The 23,426-nt window shown below is 45.8% G+C and overlaps 1 protein-coding gene across 5 annotated transcripts in view; it reads right to left on the reverse strand.

Moving 5' to 3' along the window:
• Positions 1 to 23,426, reverse strand: part of ARHGEF25 (Rho guanine nucleotide exchange factor 25) — a 980,382-nt gene that overhangs the window by 16,320 nt on the left and 940,636 nt on the right. For all 5 annotated transcript variants that reach the window (XM_085654592.1, XM_085654593.1, XM_085654591.1 and 2 more), the window contains one exon: positions 14,683 to 14,838. In XM_085654592.1, coding sequence (XP_085510718.1) covers positions 14,683 to 14,838 — 156 coding nt within the window. The remainder of the gene's footprint in view (positions 1 to 14,682; positions 14,839 to 23,426) is intronic.

Below are 23,426 nucleotides of genomic sequence, written 5' to 3' on the forward strand. Positions count from 1 at the left end.
TGGAAGACAGACGTACAGGAAACCGGAGCGCCACTTGAGACGAAAAGCATCTAAGAGCGGGAGCTGCCTTGAAAACTACAACACGCAAAACTGCTGACATTGTGCATTCTCGACGGTTGTAAACAGATCTAACCACAGCCCTCCCCACTGTTGAAAGAGACCTTGAATCACTAACGGATTGCGACGCCATTTGTAATCCGCTAGGCATCGATGGCTGAGGTAGTCCACCCTGGTGTTCAGAGGAATCCACCGGGGAAAAATGCCCTGACATTCCAGCCATGTCCAGAGACACAGGACTTATTAACAAAGGGTACACGATCCACTCCCCCCCAGTTTGATGCAGTACCACATGGCGATGGTGTTGTCTGTGAACAACTGCAACAGCCTTCCCCTTACCCAATGAAGAAAGACTTACAGTGCCAACCGGATATCCTGCAGGTTGATGTGAAGCTCGGACTCAGCCAGAGTCCTCTGATCTCCACCACTCCCAGGTGGCTGCCCCAGCCCAGAAGTGATGCATCTGACACAACAGTGAACCCTGGCTGGGGAAGGACGATGGGTCTGCTGCTGACCCAATTGCGGTCCATCAGCCTCCACTGCAGGTCTTTTGCCGTTCCCTCTGAGATCGGAACCATGTCGAAGAGATTCCACTGATGCTGTGCCCACTGGAACTTCAGGTCCCACTGTAGAGCCCTCATATGCAATGGACGTGTCACAAGAAGGATGCAGGAAGCCATGAGGCCCAACAGCCTCAGAGTCAGGCTCATCAAAATACAGGATAGTAGCTGAAACATGAATATCGTAGCCTGAATATCGCCACTCAGGAGGATGTGCCCAAAACTGCACTGTGTCCAGAACAGCTCCAATTAAAGGGAACATTTCAAGGTAGTCAGGGTTGATCTCAGCATGTTTATAGTAAACCCTAGCCAATGCAGGAGGTCCACCGTAGTCTGGAGGAGACGACTGCTCAGGGCGAGCTCCCCTTCCGCAACCAAATCTTCGAGGTAGGTGAAGATTGAAACCCATGATCTCCGAATATGTACTACAACCACCGCCATTATCTTGGTGAACTCCTGAGGCGCTGATCAGAACAAACGGGAGCAGAGCAAACTGAAAGAGCTCTTGGCCCACAGTGAACCACAGGTAATGTCTGTGGGCAGGCAGGGTGGGGATATAGAAGCATGCATCCTGCAAATCCAATGCTACCATCCAGTCTCCAGGATCAAGGACAGACAGGACTTGAGCTAATGTGAGCATTATGAACTTCTCCTTTTTTAGGAAGGCGTTAGAAGGTGCATGTCTAGATTGGGACGAAGGCCTCCATTCTTCTTGGGCACCAGAAAGTAGCGAGAATATTAACCATGACCTACTTCTGATGGCGGCACCCTCTCAATGGCTCCATTAGCCAAGACAGCCAAATCTTTCAGACGGAGTAAGAAGAGATGGTCCTTCGTTGGCTGGTCATAAGTGGGTGGAATGGATGGAAGGGTGTCCAGAAACGGGAAAAGTAGCCCCTTTAGACTATCTATAAATCCCATTTGTCGGATGTAATAGACGGCCAGTGGTGCAGGTGATGGCGTATCCTGCCCCCTACTGAATGCCTGTGGTGGTAAGAGGGCAAACTAAATGGATTTGTAGGCTGCACCTGCCGGGGGAGTGGTGGACTGACCTTACCTCTGGCTAATTTTTTCATGAGGTCAGTGGAAATCGTGTCATTGGTCATGAAAAGACTGGGAAGCCTGTTGACTTTGGTGACTGGAAGGGAATAAACGCAGATGGAAGCCACTTCTATAGCCACATAAAGGATGGAAGGTGGACTGGGGTTGGCAACAGGCCACAGATAGGCCCAGGGACCTGGTCATAACTCTGCTATTCTTGAAGCGCTCCATCGCGGAGTCCGCCTTCTCACCAAAAAGGGGAGAGCCATCAAAGGCATGTCCATGAGTGAAGCTTGGACATTCCTCGAAAAACCTTTGGTTCTCAGCCAGGCTTGGTGCCTAAGTGCCAAGACTGATGAAATTGCTATGTCCAGAGAGTTGGTTGTAGCTAGTTCACATTTGTTGATGAACTCTGCTGCATCTCTGCCATCTGCAATTGCCTGTGACAGAATACATGATGTTACCCCGCATGTCAACACCACGCATACCATTACAACGCATTTATAACAACGCACGTGCTGTTACAACACGTTTCAATCACAACGCATTCTTTTACAACGAATATGCCATTACAACGCAAAGGCATGCGCGGTAAAGGCATATACTCTGTAAAAGTTGTTAAGGTAAAAAAATATATATATATAAATATATATATATATATATATATATATATTTTTTTTTTTTTTTTTTAATTAATTTTAAATACCCCCTAAGACCCCCAAATTACTATTTGTATCCCAATAACTATACATCCACAAAATTCTAAAATTACTCTTACCACCCCAATACCCATACCCCCTAAACCCTTAAAATACCCGTGGCACCCCAAAACCCCAAACCACCCTGATCCCTATAATTACCTCTGCACCCCAAATCCTAAACCCACCCTGAACCCTAAAAGTACCCCTGCACCCCAAAATCCAAACCCACCCTGAACCCTGAAATTACACTGGGCACCCCAAAACCCAAACAAACCCTGAACCCTAAGCTTACCCTGGTCACCCTTAAACCCAAACCCTATCAACCCTAAAAAACCCTGCAACCCAAACCCACCCTGAACCCTAAAAATACCCTGTACCCCAACACCCAAACCCACACTGAACCCTGAAATTACCCTGGGCACCCCAATACCCAAACAAATCCTGAACCCTAAAATTACCCTGGTCACCCCAAAACCCAAACCCACCCTGAACCCTAAAAATACCCCTGCACCCCAAAACCCAAACCCACCCTGAAATTACACTGGGCACCCCAAAACCTAAACAAACCCTGAACCCTAAACTTATCCTGGTCACCCCAAAAACCAAACCCCCTGAACCCTATAAATACCCCTGCACCCCAAACCCACCCTGAACCCTAAAATTACCCCTGAACCCCAAAACCTAACCCCACCCTGAACCCTAAATATACCCCTGCACCCGAAACCCACCCTGAACCCTAAAATTACACCTGCACCTCAAAACCCAACCTGAATCCTAAAAACATCCCTGCACCCCAAAACCTAAACTCACCCTGAATCCTAAAAATACCGCTGCAGCCCAAAACCCAAACCCCTGAACCCTAAAAATACCCCTGCACCCCAAAACCCAAACCCACCCTAAAAATACCCCTGTACCCCAAAACCCAAACCCACCCTGAACCCTTAAATTACCCTGGGTACCCCTAAACCACCCTAAACCCTAAAATTACCCTGGGCACCCCAAAATCCAAACTCAACCTGAACCCTAAAATTACCCTGGGCACCCCAAAACCCATTCAGACCCTGAACCCTAAAATTAGTCTGCTCACCCCAAAACCCAAACCTACCCTAAACCCTAAAATTACCCCTGCACCCCAAAACCCAAACCCACCCTAAACCATAACATTACCCTGGGCCCCCCAAAACTCAAACAAACCCTGAACCCTAAAATTAACCTTCGCACCCCAAAACATACCCTACCCTTAAATTAACCTTCGCACCCCAAAACATATACCCCTACACCCCAAAACCCAAACCCTATACTTACATGTACAATACATATGCATTCACTATTCATGCCTTTACAACGAAATTCGTTGTAAAAGCATGCGTGGTAAATGCATATGCATTGTAATGTCATGCGTTGTAATGGCATTGCGGAGTAATGGTAGTTGCGTTGTGATGGAATGCGGGGTAATGGTAGTCGTTGTAATAATTTCATTGTAATGGGTGTTTACCGCCTGTGACAGTATGGCTCGGGCCTCCTCCAAGACCAAGGGCAGCACTTGCAAAACAGAGTCCCAGATCATATGGGTGTATCAGCCCAAGACGCACACGATGTTCACAGACTGCAGTGCTAGGTTGGCGAAAGAGAACATCCTCTTACAAAAGGTATCAAGCCTCTTGGATTTTCTATCCAGTGGAATGGTGAGGAACATGACAGGATTGACTCTGGAAGTGGAGGCTTGGACCACCAACCTCAAGCTCTCCAGGATGGGGTGCTCGGTGAAGAAACTGGTTTCCTCTGGAGTGGGGCAGTGGACAATTGTCTTGTGCACAGGCCCGAGTAGGACATTAGAAGGGCTTCATTAAATGGGAGTAAGGGTCCGAAGGGGGCAACTCCCAGGTGAAGCATCTCTGTTAAGACATTCTTTTCCCTCTTCAGGTCTGTTGAACGAAAAAAAAGGCACAGGCTCTGAGTCAGAGGGCATGGTCTTGGTCAACACCAGTCCAGCTCTGTGTCAGAGTAGAGAATGACCATGGGGATGGTGCCTCTGTGGGGTGTTGGTTATGCCTGGAGCATTGGCATTGGAATGGGCATCAAGGTAGGTCGTGGTCTCTTGGGCGTTGCCACTCCAGCACCAGACCCAAGAGCCCAACTGGTGCAGAACTGGTGCAGAACTGGTGCAGAGGGTGACCCCACCGGTGGGAATCCAGTGGGGGCCCCTCCCAAACCCATGGGGCCTGAAGGCAACCCAGAGGGGTGTTGCCACCTATATACGAGGTGCATGGCCTCCTAGAACTCGTTTAGTTGGGTGGGGGTCGCTCCTGCTCTAGGAAAGTCAGAAAGGCACGGAGCAGAACCTGGTGCAGGCTCCACAGAGGAGCGAGGCCTGGAGTGCCGATACTCCTGCACCTCGTCTGAGGATTTAGACTGGCGCAATGAAGTTAAAGACCTCTTCAAGTTCTTTGACTTCATTTTGCAATGGGACTTACCTGATGACTTAGATCGAGATGACGTTCTTCGGGTGTGGCTTCACGAGTGGTCCCATGACCTTCCGCCGGACCAGGATCCTGAACGTTGCAGGTTTGTCCGATGCCACGTGAGGAAGAGCTTGAGAGAAGGCTTCCTCAGCACCTTCGGGTGCATGGCGAGGCAGTCCTCACAGGTCTTGGAGCCGTGATCCCTCTCCAAGCATGACAGATAACTAACTGTGGGTCTGTCACAGATATCTGCCTGTGACAGGCACCACAGTTTGAAACCTGTATGTTTTTTTGGAGTAAGACCACCCTAGGGCTGACAGGTCTGACACTCCTTTTATGAAATAATTGGCCTAGGGACCGTGGCAAAAAAAAGCAAAATGGTCAATAAAAGACCTCTGTGCGTGGGGAGTTCTCAAGAGGCAAAATAGCTTTCTACCTGAGGGTACTTTCCACATCATGAAGACATTTACTGAGCAACACAATACGTTAAGGCTGGTAATGACTTAGCCATCCATGCCGCAATAAGACTTCCTAAAAACAACCTTCCAAATTTGCTACTGAACATATTGAGGCCACCTAACCTTACATGGGATGTTATTCCCTTTTTCAAGGACAAGTCTACCTATGATAGTTGATTTTCAACAATAAGCTCCAGATATTGGTATTTTGTAAATCCTTCTAACTTAATTTGTCCTAGGACTATTCATTCATAGAGTATTACCACAGTCTTTTGGAAGTTCACACTAAATGTATTTCTGTCAGCATAATTGTCTAATATTGACCAATCTATGCTAGATCATATCTAAACAAGGTAGGAATGTGTTACGTGACAACCCTCAGGGGAATATTCTGACTTCACCCAACTCTTGCAAGAAACCACCATATAAATGTGGAATATGAGTGGCACAAATTACACATCTGTCATGCCCACACTTACAACGGACTCTTTCTGTAACTCTCGCATCACCAGAGACCAGAGACCTAAACCCTCACTAAGGTATTGATTGGCATAATATCTGCTTTAAATTGTAGTCAAGCATGTTCTTCTCATTGCTCCAGTTTGACTCGCATTACTCCAGCGTGACTATCTGGCGTCTTTGTGAAGTCCATAAAGGCACAGTGTAGCAACACTGCCAAGTATTGCAGCCTTGCAGGCCACTGTAATCAGAACCACTACATATGCACATCACTGCAACTGCTTTGAAATATGGTATCAATCTTTGGTTAAGCATAAACAGTGGTAAATTTCAAAGTAATACTGTAGTCAGGAATGATAAAAGTATATTAAATCTAATGTTAAGTAGGAGTTACGAGAAAGCACTCAGATATTTGCTATAGCAAAGAGACTATCCACTCGTTAAGATTTCCAGAGACTGCTCTACGGAAATAAGACTTAGCTATTTGGAAATATAAAGATGAAGGGAGCACCTCTCTTTTTTAATGTTCCTCTAATTTCTCTTAGATGGTGGCAGCACTTGTAGACAATCTGCATCTGTGATAGCTTCTGGATTGCTGGACAGGCTAGGATGATGGGTGACTCAAGCTTTAAGAGGCTCTAAAGTTGTGGTGTTCGAGATGGGAATGCATAGTTTATTTAATTGGGGATAGAAGAACTAGATGGTACTCTCTCTGTATGGTAAACTGCTCCTTAAAACACAGACCTTACGGAGGTTCAAGCTTCAGATTACTTATTCAGGGAGCAACTTATTCAATGACTACACATATGGAAAGTCACTTTATTTGTTGGTAGTTTATGTGCATGCATGCTTAGAATTTTAAGAGTAAAAAAATTAGGTCAGTATACCAAAGGGAATCCTGAGCCTTCAGTTTTTCAAGTCTGAAAATATAAAACATGGCAGAGCAGCCCGTTGGTTTAGTAAGACTCCCCATCTGTGCAGCGGTAGAAGAGAAAGTGTCGGGGGCAAGCATTCAAGGGCCTGAAGTTCTCTCTCAAAGAACAAGTTTAAGAACACTTCCCAGCTTCTACGGGTGCAGTGATAGGATAAAAAGTGATATCTGTGAAGGTCTTTCGCTTCCTGGCTCCTGTTTTTTAATTTTTCTTTTTCTTTTGACTCTTGCTGGAGTTACAAATGTCCACAATGTGCTCAACTTATTGGGGTTGTCTCAGACTTTTAAAATACTTTACGAGGCACTGTTTGGAATGTAGACACTTGTCTTCGTATTCACCAGAGAAGCACACCATATCCATTCAACTTTTATGAGGATTAGTTAAAAACTTTGGTTATATATCTTTTCTTGAAAACCTATGGATATGCGCCTTTAAAAACGTACAAATATCGCAAGCGTCAAATGCACGCAACTCACAAAAAATATTTAAGATGGGCATGCATAACATAGAATGCGTGTGCAAACTGCTTGAGGGCAGAGAAAGGGTTGGAACTGCAAAATAATTTAGCTTTGCAAATCAGGAGCGTCTAAGCACGTAATAAAAATACGTTTTATGTCGCAATGGAGATAAACTGACAAATGGATTTGTAGATTTTTGAGAGGTGAGCAAAACAATTGATACAATTCACATTGGCAGTCTGTATCCCCCAGCCGGGAAACGAGCGGGGGCACGTAATAAGAAAGGTTAAGCTTTTTGAAGAATTCATATCAGATTAACAACCCCCTCACTGTTGTTGTGCACTTTGTAAATTCATACCGGATTAGTGGAAGGGTTTAACATTCATGTTATGTAGATGCCTGGGAAAAGGTGGATAAAAAGAGCTGGAACAGGTTTATAGAAGACTCTCACAAGCACTGTATGCGATACAAGAGGCGAAGAATAACAATTCTAAATATCTATGACGCACTGGCAAAGGAAAAGGGACTGGCCATGTTAAGCTGATTCAATGGTGCTCAATGGTAAAAAGCATTGTCATGGGGAAGGTAAGGGGCAAACCTGGGGGCACGTTACTAGGGGCAATGCAGTTGGGGGGGGGGGGGCTACACATGGACGGGCACACTAAAGCACCTCCACACCAGTGTCAGTCTGTGCCGTCAGCCACAAGCGCTGACGTCACGTTTATTATACGTCCGGTCCAGGGAGTTGCAGTGGATACATTGTAGAGTACGAGCCGGGTGGCTCACTATATCCCTTCCCACCAACAGTTCAGTTCAGTTTAACTTTATTTCGGCAAAATAGCCATAAAAGCAAAATACAGAATAAATAACACATTTGACATACATGACCCAGACTAGCAATAAAGATTTTTTACATACAATTGACAAAAAGGTTATATCTCCATGATTTAAGCAATACCGTGTATTAAAAATGTAAATAACAATTTTAAATTAGTTAAAAGCCAGAATTTAAAAATCTATAAAACTGAATAAAACTAGGGGAGACAGTGCATCATGTTTCTATATGGAAAAGGAAATGGATAGGCTCCCCTCCTTACATTACAATTTGTAACCAGACCGTTTCCTGATGAGATACACATTAAATAAGAATCTACTTATACCAAACACCACTAATTGTGAGGTATTGGACCTGATTATACGCTCTGCTTCTTTGTAGGATCTAACCCCCACGTATTTACATAGGGTTTGATCCAACAAACCCTCGGTTTCTTGTATGCCGGGCAGAAGAAGAGTAGATGGACATCATCCTCCTTTGCCCCTAGGGAACAGAGAGTACACCAACATGTGGTCCAACAAATAACTAAAACAATAAAGGCAACAGAACAAACTAACATAACAAAACCCCAAAATAATTTTGCAAAGTCTCTTTTATCAGTTCTTCAACACACATAGTCTTTCAGCCTCTGACTAGGCTTTTGATTGTCTCGTAACCTGTATGGGTGACCTCTCCTAGGTCCGACCTCCTCTGGTATTATGGGGTTCCGAGCTCACAGTTGTTCCTGTTCATTATTTCCTTCCCTTTCCTCTGCCAATTCGTCTCTGGCTTGCGCCTCGGTATCATAAACCACATCCTGCATGTGTGTGTGTGTCTCCTCTGTTCTTCCTCTCTTTCAGTTTCTGGCATTGGCGACGTGACCTTCTTGAACCAGGATGCGTTTCTTGCTATCTGTCATTTCCCTCTTCTCGCTGTGACCATGGTTTCTTCGCACCTGTAACACTTCCCAAGGCTCTCTCTCAAAGGGCGTCCTGAATTTCCACCCCGGGTGTCGGTCCTTCATCACAACGTGATCTCTGCTCCGGAAGTCTGTGTCTCTGGCTCTCCTTTTGTGGCTGGCCTTCTCGTTGTTGTATTTTCGTTTGGCCTGTGCCCTTGCACTGTTCAACTTTCCAGGCACGCACTGTTTACTCACAGGCACGACATCTCGTACTGCTCTCTGCATTAGCAGGTTACTTGGGGCGCATCCCGTAGTGCTGTGTGGCGTTGGACGATGAGCCCTCAAGAATCTGTGCAGGCACCCTGCTAGGTCGTCTTGCTGGTCGACCCCAATCCGCAATGCTTTATTGATGGTTCGCATAAATCTCTCAACGTCGCCATTAGCCTGGGGCCATTGAGGTGTTATCTTCCGGTGCCGTATGTTGTAGTGCTCTGTGTATTCACGAAATTCCTGCCCTTGGAAGGGCGGCCCATTATATGCGCATATTTCACCTTGCACACCCAATAAGGCAAACATCTTCTCTAGAACTGGCTTAATGGTTTCAAATGATGTAGACTTCAGCAACTCAACCACGGGGAACTTCGTGTCTCCCGTCCCGGAAACTGCCAAAGTCCATGCTAATGGTCGTCCATGGCTTGGTGCTGGGCGGTTCTGTGATCAGAGGTGTGACTGGGGGATCCGCTCCGGTTATCAGACACGTGTAGCAGCCCTGTACGTTCTCCTCCACCATTTGATCGATCCCTGGGAACCACACCTTCGATCTGATGCGAGCTTTGGTCTTCTCGATTCCTTGGTGTCCTTGGTGAGCTAGGTCCACCGTCCTCTTCCACAATTTGGAAGGCACCACTATCTTCTTTCCCCGTAGGATCACTCCTTCACGACTCTCACTCAGTTCATCTCTGCACTTCCACACCCCTAACCATGCTTCTTGTTCGTCGTCCGTCAGGCAGCTGGATCCATCTAGGAAAGTCTTCCATTGATGGTTATGAAGAGTCTCTTTGACGGCCAGCAGGCGGTCATCTTATCTCATGGCCGTTGCCATTTCTTCCAATTATATAGTTTTGGGCAGGCAGTGTCGACAAGGTGCTTGATGAATGACTCGGCACCCTCGTCTACCTCAGTGTGGACTGCAGGATTGAGGGCCATTGGATGCCGCGACAGATAGTCCGCCGGGTTGTTCACCCCCCGGCCTGCACAGAACCTCAAAGTTATAATGCTGAATCTGCACCGCCCATCGTTCCATGCATGGCTGCCTACTCTGTGCCGTTCCTCCAAACAGTGGGACAAGTGGTTTATGGTCGGTAACCACCTTAAACTTGTGTCCACAGAGATAAATATTGAAGTGCTGACAAGCCCACCAGATGGCCAACGCCTCTCTTTCAATCTGGGCATATCGGGTTTCCACAGCCGTGAGGGCTCGGCTAGCGTATGCGATGGGCACCCACTCCTCGCTACCATCCTGCTGTAAGAGTGCCACTCCCAGCCCTCCCGCGCTGGCATCGACCACAAGCTCTGTTGGATTCCCAGGTTTTAAATACACCGCAGACACCCCTTTCAGGAGTGCACTTTTGATTTCCATGAATGCATTGGCTTTTGTGCTGGACCACTGCCTTCTTCGTGAGTGCTCTCAGCGGCTCTGAAATAGTGGCCAAATGCGGGATAAAGCGGCTGCAATAGTTTGCCATCCCCAGGAAGCTTCACACTTCAGTTAGATTTTGGGGTGTCGCAGCCGCACGGATAGCTTCCACTTTCACTGGATCCACTTACAATCCATGTGTCGAATACCTGTATCCGAAAAACATGCCTTCATTCGTGTAAAATGCGCATTTCTCTTTGTGCAAGGTAAGGCCTTGATCCACGAGTTTCTTCAGGGTGTCTCTCAGGCGTACATTGTGTTCCTCCAGGGTTTTCGAGAAGATTAGCATTTCGTCACTGCCGTTTATGACACCAACTAGACCCGACAGGGCTTCCCTAATGGCATCCCGGAATACCTCGACGGCCGACGATACCCCAAAACTGAGTCGCTTTAATCTTCGCAGCCCCACGTGGGTGGAAAATGTGGTTATGTACCTACTGTTTTCGTCCAGTAGCAGTTGGTGGTACCCTGAGTTCAGATCCACCTTTGAAAACTATTTAGCACAGTTGTCATCAGCAACTATTTCGTCCATGGTAGGTGTTATATGTTGTTCCCTTTTGATCGCCCTATTTGGCAAGCGCATATCTACACATAGCCGGATGGCTCCAGGCTGCTTCGGTTTTGGCGCTATTACCAGCGGGGATACCCACGGAGTGGGCCCGAATACCTTTTCAATTACTCCTGCTTTTTCCAGGCGGTCCAATTCTACCTCCACTAGGGGACGTAGATGAAAAGGCACTCTTCGGTGCCGTAATGCCACTGGTTTGATCGTGTTGTCAATGTGGAGTTTCACCTTGACACTTCTTAGACATCCCAGGCCAAGTCTGGAATCTCCGCCATGATGTTTTCGGCATGTGACTGGTGGATTTGTTTCGCAAACATGACCAACCCCAGATCTTCTGCCAAGTGGCAGCCCAACAGTGTCCCAGCACTGTCCTTGGTCACGTGGAATCACGTGACTGCTGCTGTGTCCCCATGGGAGAGCATGACTTCTATCACGCCCTGGAGTGGAATGGGAGTATCTCCTCCATAGGTGAAGATTTGTGCGTTCGTACTGGGAAGAGGTGGTTTGGGGATTAGTTGCTCATATTGTCCTGCATCTAAAATATTCACTGACGCTCCAGTTTCGATCAACGCCTTTATTCTATTCTCGCCAATGCTGATTTGGCACATTGGTGGTGGTCTCTTTCTCGTATTCGGTCTTCCAGTGTATGATATCACGAACGCATCATCCTCTTCGTCATCTTCCGTTACGTTCATCCTCCAACACTTACTCTCTACCTCTTCCATCGCCTCCGCAGCATGTACCACGTGTTTGTTGGGCCCTTGCTGTTTCTGTACGCCACCTCCAGCAGGCGACCGTGTTGTGCTCATGTATACCTTTGCGAAGTGTCTGAACTTTCCACACCGCAAGCACGGCTTGCCTTGTGCCGGACATCATCTCGGTGTCCACATTTGCCACATCCTTTCCTGCTTGCTCATCCACTCGTGCCTCCCCGTCCTCGGCCAACTCCTTTTCTTATGACCTCGACTCACTCTTCTTTGACTGCACCTGGAAGTGATGCGTGAGGCCCTGCCGATCTTCTCGGCAGCGCTGATTCCATCTCCCCCGCTCTGGCATCCGCCAATTCATGGGATCTCCCCAGTACCAACATGTCATCTAGTGAGATACCAGGCTGACGCAAGATCAGTTTGCGTAAATCCGAGAACTTGCAGCCTTGAATCAGTTGCGCCCTAATCTCGAGTTGCTTGTCAATTCCTGTACAGGAGCTCGCTAGTTTCCTTAGGCACGCGAAAAACATGTCCACAAACTCCTCCTCTTTTTGCTTCGCCTGTCTCAATTTAAAATGCTCGAAATCAGGGTTGACCTGCGGGTCAAAATAGCGATCTAGAGCTCTCACAGCTTTGTCATAATAATTTCTGTCTCCAGTGTCTGGTAGATCCAGGAATAGTTCATACAACTTATATCCTCCCATGTGTAACACCGTAGAGCATTTAACTGCACAATCAGTTTCACGCACTGCAATAAAATAATTTTCTAGCTGGCCAATCCATTTGCGCCATCTCGGTGCTGCAGTCACCGGGTCAGCCAGTTGGCTGAATGGTGGTAGCGCACTGAGGGACGTGGGTGAGCTGGATTCTCCAGGTCCTGGATTATCACCCTCTGCCTGCACTGACATTCTGCTGTGCTCTGTGACTTTCTGGGGTTCTGGGAATGATGCTCCTGACTCCACCACTCCCCACCGTGAGATAGCTCCTTCTGCTACTCACTGAGTTCACACCCTGATGCTGTAGCGACCTTGTGCTGCAATCTTGCTGGATGGATGTCCTCTCTTTTGTGTGGTCCCAAGCCCACTTGGTGTGTGTCTACTCTTTTGTAAGTGGTTGGTTCAGAAGCAATTGCCACCAGCTGTAGCTGCCTTTGCCAATGCCAGCACTGTTCTGGTCTTTACCAGGCCTCACTGTCACACACGTGGCCTGCGACTCCTCCTAGGGCTGTGCCATGCCACTTCCGTCTCCTCACCATCCGCGGTGACACGGGAACGCACCGAGCGACACATGGACAGGCTCTGCTTCCTCCAACGGTGGCCTGCAGCGAGCCCCTGCTGATTTCTGCTCTCAGCGCGTGTGCGTGGCCCCGCACGCACACACTGGGGCAGCCTCTTCAGTACACCTTGCGCCACACGCTGCTCCACGCCTCACCGCCAGTATGCAGGCACACGCCACCGGACATGGATCCGCTGGCTGCTCCTCACAACCACCTCGCCTCACGCCATCTTCCGCAGCGTCCTACTCACGGCCACAGATGCGGCTTCCGTTAACGCTGAACTTGCGTTGCGATGGCACTTCGCGAAGTTAAGGGGCGAACCTGGGGGCACGTAACTAGGGGCATGCAGTTGGGGCGGCTACAAATGGACAGGCACACTAAAGCACCTGCACACACCAGTGTCAGTCTGTGCCGTCAACCAAGAGCGCTGACCTCATGTTTATTTTATACACACCCGGTCCGCTCCCGGCCCAGGGAGTTGCAGTGGATACAAGCATATAGCATGTAGGTGCATAAATGTGGTGGATACATACTCACAATAAAAAATATAAATAACAATTGCTTATAATTTTAAAGGAGGACTACGGGTGATTTTTAGCAGACAAGTTTACTTAGAACTCTTTATAGTTTTAATACACATCACAGGAAATATTACTCATATTGGCTTTAAAAAACGGTACTATTGGCTTTGAACTACAATAAACTGAATATATAGTTTGAACACAAGCAGATGAATAAATAAAATTATAAAGATAACGAATGGGAAAAAAGAATCATCAAAGAAGTAAATGATTGGCCCACAAGCCCTGGCACTGAGGTATACTTCACTTTGTGTGTGTGTGTGTGTATGATGTGGTGGGTAAAATCAATACATAAATGCCAGTCGAACAGACCAATTGATGAAAGGGCTGAGCCAAAGCACCTCCCCCATTTATGTGTAAAGGTATGTATTATTTTTTTTATTGCATGAGACTGGAAAACAGGTAAAGCTGTCTCTAGGCCAGGCCTAAAAATAGGTCACGGCTAGCGCTCATACACTGAAAGCAGCATTTACCACAACTGCCTGCCTCTTGTCATTACTCATTCCTCTTTATTCGTGCTCCTGAACTTTGCATTTGTAGGCTCGCTCATGGGAATTGTAGTCTACAAATTCCATGTTCCCTTTATTTTGCATCAGTTATGTTTATCGTTCGACTTGTCTCCACAGTCGTAAATATTGCAGCTGCTGCTGCTTCCTCCGTCCACTTTTCATTTTAAATTTGTCCCAAATGGGCTGACAGAAACTTGACTCTTTGTTAACAGAAGTGGTCATTCGTTCAGTCAATGGGAGGTTAGAAAAATGCTTCCCTCAATGAAAATTCAATAACTTTCCACCTTACAGAAGACAGTGTCTTGAATCCTCACATAGATTTGTAAATACTGATGCCTCAAGTAAAAGGTACCGCACCCAAAAAATCAGAGGGTAAAAATAGAGTACATTTGCATCAAGACACGGAGGATCCTGCACTAGGGTTGTAGGATTAATTTGAGGCATTTGCACAAACATTTTCGAATGTTAACTGAGGTGACAAGAATGAACCCTTTCCTCTACTTACCCTTCGTGAAGAATCACACTGGGAAACCCCATTAGTGATCGTCCCGGACGTGGTACCCATGGATTCAGCGAAGTCCAAACTAATGTGTGAGGGCGATGGCGCACTGGTGCTTGGAATTATGACGTTTCTTGAACCTCGGGCCTGCAACGAGTGGTTCTTGAGGAACGAAACACAAAGTCAACTCAGAAGATCATGAAGTAGTTAAAAAAACCAATACAAATGTAATGTTTGTATCGCCCAAAAAATTCACAAGGTTGGGGCACCTGAATTAAAATCCTGCATTCTGAATATTTTGAGAAAAATTACTAAATGCAACTGCAATTTCGGAATGCACAAAACACCAATAAGTCTGAATGTTGACAGAGAACAAATACAAGCTTTAAATGATGGCTGAGAATAGTGGAAAGTTGCCATGGGGAACACAACGACTAAAATTTTAACCTTTGGGCTAAAAATAATTGCAAGTTTACAGTGCTGGCAGATACGAAATGCACATTTAGAATAATGAAAAAACAGGTACAATATATCATATTTCGCAGAAAACAGCAACAAGCATGGAATGCTAGCAAAAAAAAAAATATTTTTAAAATTAAAAAAATTGTTAGTTTACGCTCTTGTTAGAGAGCAACTATAATATAGGAATGTTAATATACAAAAAGTATAAACTTGGAAGGATACCATTGAATAGTAGTCAGTTGTAAGGTTAGAATGTTAACAGAAAGCAACTGGTAACTTTTAAATATCTTTACAAAATAATAGAAAGTTTAAAGCGAACAAAAGTAAGTTTAGGATTTTGGCTGAGGATCAATTCAGCCTTAAAATGCTACAGGACGCTACTTGGTAGATGATGATAATGCGCTTCAAATACTAGCAAAAAAAATTGTAATAAATGTATGTCACATGCGAACAAAAACAATCCTAAAATCGCCTAAGGGGACAACTTCATCCTCAGAATGTTGTCAAGGAACACCTGGAATCTTAGAATGTTCATACAGGGCAAACACTAAATTACCTTGTTGACAGGTGGCGCTACACTACCTTGCTCGTGCCCACCCGTCCATCGCCCAACACTGCCTAACACCGCCCACTGCCATCTGAGCTTTGGGCCACAATCAGGTTTTGCGACACGCAAATTGCGATTTTTAGCTACTTGCAATTTGCGAGGCAGGTTGCAATTTATGACCCATTGGTATTGGCTGGCACTCACAGGTATGGTGGCCAGCTGGGATCAGCAGACCACCATGTCTGTGACTGCTTTACAAATAAAGCAGTTTTAAAAAAAATAATAAAGCCCGTTTTCCTTGAAAGAAAATGGGATACATTTCGAGAAAAAAACTAAAAGTTTTCTTTTCATTTTTTTTTACAGTGGCCATTGGTCCGTGGGGACCACTGCCTGCTCTGAGAAAATGTTGGCATCCCATTCAAAAAAGGGAACGGGTGCGTGGGGACCCCTTCCCATTTGCAAATGGCTTACCACCAATTTGAAATTGGTGGTAATCTGCGTGTTTTGCAACTGCATTCTGGGTCGCAAAACATTCATACATACCAGTGCAACACGCTATTAGGAAGGGACGCCCTTTACACACCCCTTCCTAATAGCAAGAAAAATAACAGACAAGATGAGTCCCTACCCCCCAATAACCGATTGGCATGTCTAAGCTCTTTTTAAGAGGATGATTTGTCTTAGTTGTCTAGTGTGGACTAGGTAGTAGGAACACCAGGTAACATGGGTGTTTTCTCCTGGAACGCACATGGTGTAAAACAGTTACTAAAGGTAGCAGGTCTCAGGTGTGGGACAAGAATGATATTGTTTACAGGAGGCTTGGTGGGCTAGTGAAATTCTAAACATAAATGATTTCATACAATATAGAAATGATGCAATCAAAGTTGGCTCAGGATGTCTATCTGGGGCCTTTAATTTCTATGACATGTGCCAAAGAGGCTAGGTAAATTAATACTAGCTATGACTGGGTGTAGGTGTGTCTGGTAAATTTGTAGAAAGGTATACCTATGCCATTGATACATTAATTGTGATGATTGACTATGTCAACCCTGGCACTGATAGTGTCTTTCCCTGGTTGTGATTGATGATAATCAGATGGAAATCTTTGAAGCATGTAAGATTCTGCAGACAATATTCCCTAATTTAATCCCACATACAAAGACACAGTAGCTTCTAAAGTGTTTAGCTAAGGTTAGTTTTATATGTCTAAACAGCCGCTTCAGGAATGAATAAACCTGCGGGACTAACCTTAATAAGAGAAAATCATAATTGTTCAATAGATTAGATATTCATCCAAACTTGGGGGCTTATTTACAAGAGACCTGAGCTGCTGGAGTGTCACTTTTTTGACGCTCGGGTGGCGCAGGCCTCTCAATCATTTCTACGAGGCGACGCAAAGCCACCCTGCATGGCTTTGTATGGCCTCATAGATATGGAGTAAGGCAGGTAGCGCAAAGTGCTGCGTTGCCTTACTCTGCATAAAGGAGGCGTTGCAGTGGGTGTTCCTACGCAACACCCATGGATTTTGACACTGCCCCAGATTTACAAAAGCATGTAAAGCTGGAGCAGCGCAAAACCTTACGCCGCCCTAGAACAGGTGTAGCAAAAAAATGTTTTTCATTTCTCCACTTTTTTTCCTCTTTTCCTGTGTGCAGCATTCTGCAGCACACATAGAATAAGGAAAATGCCTCTCAGGATTGTTTTTGCACAGGAAGGTGCTCCTTCCTGCACAAAAACAATCCTGCCAACAATGCATAACACTTGTATTGGTGAAGCGCACTTATCACCCATGGGTCTCAAGGCGCTGGATAACAGATGTTTCTTGTTACCCAACTCAATGGTATTCATTTTATCGACCTCAAATGGATGAAAGGACCCGCCGGGATTTGAACCTGTGACCATGAGGTCAAACACAAGCCACTGCAGTGGATGCATTAGTCCACTAAGCCAACAGACCCAGCTACTGGTGTAAGGGTACATGTCGACCCTTTTCAAAACACTCTAGATATACACTACACGGGTTGAGAGTAGTGGGATTCTTTTGGTCTTCTTTTCCCCTCTCAATGTAGCACTACGGTGCATCTCCATCCCCGTGATTTTTTTACTCTGAACCAGGGGACCTCTTAATAAACTATTTAGGCCTTCCAGGCTCATTTTAATTAGCACTCACTATCACTTCCCAACCCACATACCCTCATACACAAATGCGGCAACTCCTGTAAAGATCTCCACCAGAGAGCCCCTGAACAGGGCCCGTGAGGGACTGCAGCGCCACCCCCACGAGGAGCAATTTGCCCAATGATGATGCGATACACTCGTAAGGGTGTGTGAGGGCACCACGAATCATACATAGGAGTACTTTCTCTCCTCTTTGCACACTCACCTAGCCTATGGAGACATCCCCTGTTATTTACAGCCTATCTGCTTTCTGTATTTCCCTTTCCTTGAAGGAACTGATACCATCCACTGTGATCATGGTTTAGTCTAACCGCATCAATCTATGTGTTACAATTGTTATTTATGTGGGTGCATGTGTTTTGTTCGAATATATGACGATACTTAGCATGCCATTAGTACGCATGCTTTTAGTGCGATGTTTTTACATCGCAAATGCCATTACTTCGCATATTTTTACTGCGCATTCCATTACTTCGCAAATGCATTAATAAGATAATAATTTCCTTTTACAGCGCATATCATTACTTCGCATACCACTACTTTGCGTACATGGACAATTTTTAATATTTTAAATGAAAAGTAACCTACCCCCTGGGACGGGATGCCAGGGAAATAGGGGGTTTGGGTGGGGGAGTATTGTTAAATATATTTTAAAAATTAATACTCATGTATGAAATTTAATACACTGCATAGTTTTACGCATTTTTTCTTTTTATAAACACCCCAACACTTAGAAACGTAATCAAATACTTTTCAAACATTAAATAAACACCCCAACACTACGCTAAATACTAAATGCAAATACACTACCCTACATAACACAAACTTCACAACACTACTCTAATCCCTTAAACACTACCCCCAGCACGACCCTACCCTGTGCCCCAGTCCTACCCCTACACGCAAACACTTCCCTACACGACCCCCTGACACTACCCTAATCCCTAAAACACTACCCTAGACTACAAAAACACTACAACACTACCCTAAACCCTAAAACACTACCCCAGCACAACCCTACCCCCAGTCCGTCCCCTACACTGAAACACTACCCTGCACAACCCCGACACTACCCTAAACCTTAAAACACTACCCTACACTACACAAACACTAAAACACTACCCCAAACACGACCCTGCCCCTACCCCCAGTCCACTCCCTACACTGTAACACGACCCTGCACGCCCCCCCAACACTCCCCTACACTGCACAAACACCACAACACTACCCTAATCCCTAAAACACTAACCCCTGCACGACTCTCCCCATCCCCCACTCATGTCCGTACACACAAACACTACCCTGCATGACCTACAACACTACCCTAAAACTAAAAACACTACTCCTCAAACACAAACCCTTCAAAAATACACAGTCCCTCTTGCCTCTCTCTCCTCGGTGCACATCCCTTGTCCTCGGCTGCAAGTGTTGTCAATGAAAGGACAACAGAAGTTCCTCTAAAAAGCCTCTGAATTACGGTGGTGCTGAAATGAGTGCGGGTGTGCCCGGAGCCCCTCGTGCCCCTGCTTCGATGTTGTGGTCACCAGGTCGCCTTCCACCACGCAGTCTTGTGGGCCTCCTCGTCACTGCAATTTCGTGCGTGTGCCCTCTTCGCTGCCTCCTCGTCATCGCTGCTTCCTCTTTGTAACTCTCACAGCTCTCATCCATACCCTGACTGCCGTCAGCCATACACGCATAAGTGCCCAATTTTTCCTCTGAATTACTGGGGGTCTGAGATGAGTGCGGGGGTGCCCAGAGCCCTCGTGCCCTTGCTTCGATGCTGTGGTCACCAGGTCGCCTTCCACCACGCTGTCTTTCGGGCCTCCTCGTCACTGCAATTCCGAGCGTGTTCCGTCATCGCTGCCTCCTTGTAACTCCCACAGCTCGCCAATCCATACCCTGACTGCCGTCAGCCAATCACGCATTACAACGCATGCGTTGTAACAGCGCATGCGAAGTGATAACATGCGTAGTAAAGGCTACTAGAAGTTTCGTACTAATGGCTGTTTACCGTTTTGTCCTACTGTTCAGAATTTTTACATCCTTGTAGGGGCTGTATTTAGATTAGACCTTCCTCTGACTGACCCTGACAAAAGCCAAAGACCCAGATGGGCACTTTCTTATAATTCAGGACTTTAGAGATTAATAAATTCCATAAATCCTCTTTTGTTTTTAACCTTACAGCTGTTAATAATTATAAGAATAAAATTGCTTCCATACTATTCCCAGGTAATTTTAAACAATTTTGTCCATCTGGGTTTAAACAATCACTTCTGTCCCTTCTAAAAAGACCTTCAGACACTACATTTACAGGCGTCTTTTTGATCACAGAAAGGATCTCCAAAAAGTTCTCCTCGTTTGGAGCCCGTTGGGTATTGTGCCCATCATCCCACCTGGAACACGGCCCAATGTTGAAGCATTCCAACTCAATGGGTTCGGACCTGTGTATCATGATAAGGAGACTCTTTGACTTTGCAATGGAATAATTTTCCTCCTAGAATACTGTACAAAATGTCACACCTTTTGTTTAGGTGTATTGTACTGGTATGATGTGTGACAGACCATTAAATTCTTCCGTCTCCCTTATTTTGAATATGTGATCTCCATTGATTTAATCTGCACTGATTAAAATAGCAACCTCTTCTATAGATCAAACTGTGGTGGAAGAGAAAAATACTAAACAATTAAAACTATCTAGAAAGATTCCTTAAGAAGGCCTGTAGTATTTGGCGATCTGCTTTAGACTCAGAATTGAGACAATACTGTCTACTGAAGGTGTGAAGAGACCGCCTAGTGGCTGCTTTGCAGGTCTTAAAAACTGATATATATTCCTGAGTAAAGCCACCAGTGTAGCCACTTACCCTTTGGTAGAATGGGAGCTTGTTTTGCCAGATAAAGTTTTATTTGTTTTTGGCAGCAAAGCAGAATTCAAGAAACAATCCATCTGGACAGCAATTTTTTTATGTGGCGATACCTGTACACAATGTACCATAATTAACAACCAACTTTTGGGATTACCTTAAGCCCTTGCCATTTTCTAGACAGAATTTTAGAACTCCTCCTAAGTCAAGTTTATGCAGTTACCTTTCTGCTGGAGGAGAGGGGTTCAGAAAGAATACTTGTGAGGTCATGCTTTGGTTTACATGAAAGTCTGAAACGATTTAAAATAGAAATTTTGGATGAATCCTATTGACCACCCTCTTGCTACGGAATATTATATATGTTTCATGGAAATATATGTCTTGAATCTTGCTGACCCTGCATGTGTTAGAAGGAAAACTTATTAATTGGTTCAAATTGGGCACCCAGGAGATATGAAAGGACATTATTTAACTCCCACGGGGTAGAAGGCGTCTGTACTGAGGGAGAAACTTTTTTAATGCTCCACAGGAAGTATGACTTCTGAGATCTTGAATAAAGAGCATCTCTATAGATTGTAATGGTTGATATGAGAACTGTAAACCTGATCTAGCTAAATGAAGAAGATATGGTAGTCAGGCTTAGTCTTGACAGGTAGTAGGATAAAAGCTATTCAGAGAACACCAGATGGAGTTTCTCTTCCATTTCAAACAGCAGGAAGCTGTCATGGAATAGACATTTAGCTTCTCTCAAAATGTTCATATAATCTTCTGGGAAGTGCAAATGTCCTTATTGGATGAATTTAGGAGCTAGGCAGACAAATTCAAGGATGACACACTGGGATGCAGCATCCCTACCCCTGAAAAAGTGCAGAAGGTTCAGTTTGCACAGCAATCTCATGTGTGGTCAACCTGACAGACAGAGGAGGTGCATAAACCACCACTGAGGGGGCACCTCTGATACAATAAGAATCATTCTGGTTCTTTAGTACATCAGGTTGATGAACTGCTGGTATCAGGGTTCTCTGTTCTTGCAATCTAATTGGGGAAAAGCCCAGCCATAGAAGAGGTCTAGAACAACGGAATTGTTTTAGACCCACTTGTGATTAACCTGCATGATCTGCTTTGATTTTAGCTACCAAGGATAAGGAACTCGATCTCATTCTTTCCTGCTTATTCCGGTAATGCATGACTGTTGTATTGTCTGTCTGGACAAACAGGAAGCTTGTCCTGAAAGATGAGAAGAAGTCTTTCAGGGCTAGGTGCACAGCCCTCAATTCCAGCAGACCAGTGTAATACAACCACTTGAGGGCCCCATTCTGGATCAGCAGATGATCTATATAAGTGCCCCAACATGTGAGGGAGGCAGCAGTCACTATTGTCTTGGTTGGAATGTCTTGATGGAAGTTCATTTCACTCAAAAGGTTCTCCAGATGATACCATCACACAAGTGAATGGCAGCATAGAGAGAAACATTGTCTTCAAATTTGCCACCACTGGTCTTTCAGGCATTGTTGTGGTGGTCTCATATAGAGACAGGTATATGAACTAGGAAGTTGCAGGATAGCATAAGCCTAAGAGCGATCTTATTATTATTTTTTTATTTAATTATTTTTATTAACTTTGCTCAAGGTCTCATACATTGCACAGCAGTGTTCAAATGGCTTGCAGAAAACAACATTACATTGTACCTTTGAGGACCAACTTGGCAGCATAATGGGCCGGTTACAACTGTCCCCCCTATCCCACCCCACCCCTCATGGCTTGATACTTGAGCCAGGGACCCCACTCCCTCTTCCATTTCTTAGCACATCCTCTGGACTTATAGATCGTTTCTTCCACCCTCTGACACCAATTCAGGTCCCTTAGCCATTGTTCCCATTGTGGGGGCGCCTGCGCCCCCCAGCTACTAGCTATATTCCGGTTTGCCACCCCAGCCGCTGTTGCTAACCAGATCTCGTTGTACCTGGACCAGTCCGTGGCACCTTTAATCATAAGGAGTAGCCATGTGGGTTCCACCGGGACCGGCAATTCCACTACTGTCGCCATTGTGTGTGCTACTTTGGTCCAGAAGGGCACTATGCTCGGGCATTCCCACAGAATATGGAAAAAAGTACCCTCCCCATGACATCCCCTCACACACAGAGGAGATAGGCTCCTGCCCCATGAGAATCGGTGGGTACGCGGGTAGTACACCCGATGCAAGATTTTTAATTGCACGAGGCGGATCCGAGTCCGGATTGCAATTTCGCGGGGGCCTTGCAGGGCATCTTGCCAATCCTCGTCCTCCAGGCTTCCGACGTCACCCTCCCATCTTTCGCGCAGGGACACCAAGGGGTCAGGCATGTTGTTTATGAGCTTACGGTAGATGGTAGCTGTGGGTTTCCCTGGAATAGGGTCGAGTAGGAGCCTATCCGCCAAAGGAGAGTATTCTGGCAGCGAAGAGTCCGTGTGTATGTGAGAGTGCAGGGCATGTGTAAGGCGCAGATACTGATAGTGTTAGGAGTCGTGCAGTTGGTACTCTTTTTTAAGGTAGTCAAAGGATCTAGGGGCGCTCCCCTTCCATACATCACCCAGGTAGTTTATCCCAATCAGTCTCCATCCCTTGAAGCCGGTTAGTCTCCACACCTCTGATACCTGGTCACCGAACCAGAGCGGCGTCCTACCCGTTAGGGTGCCCGCCCACCCCAAGAATTTATTGGCCT

Source organism: Triturus cristatus, chromosome 4_1 (genome assembly GCF_964204655.1).
Source record: "Triturus cristatus chromosome 4_1, aTriCri1.1, whole genome shotgun sequence".
Lineage (NCBI taxonomy): Eukaryota > Metazoa > Chordata > Amphibia > Caudata > Salamandridae > Triturus > Triturus cristatus.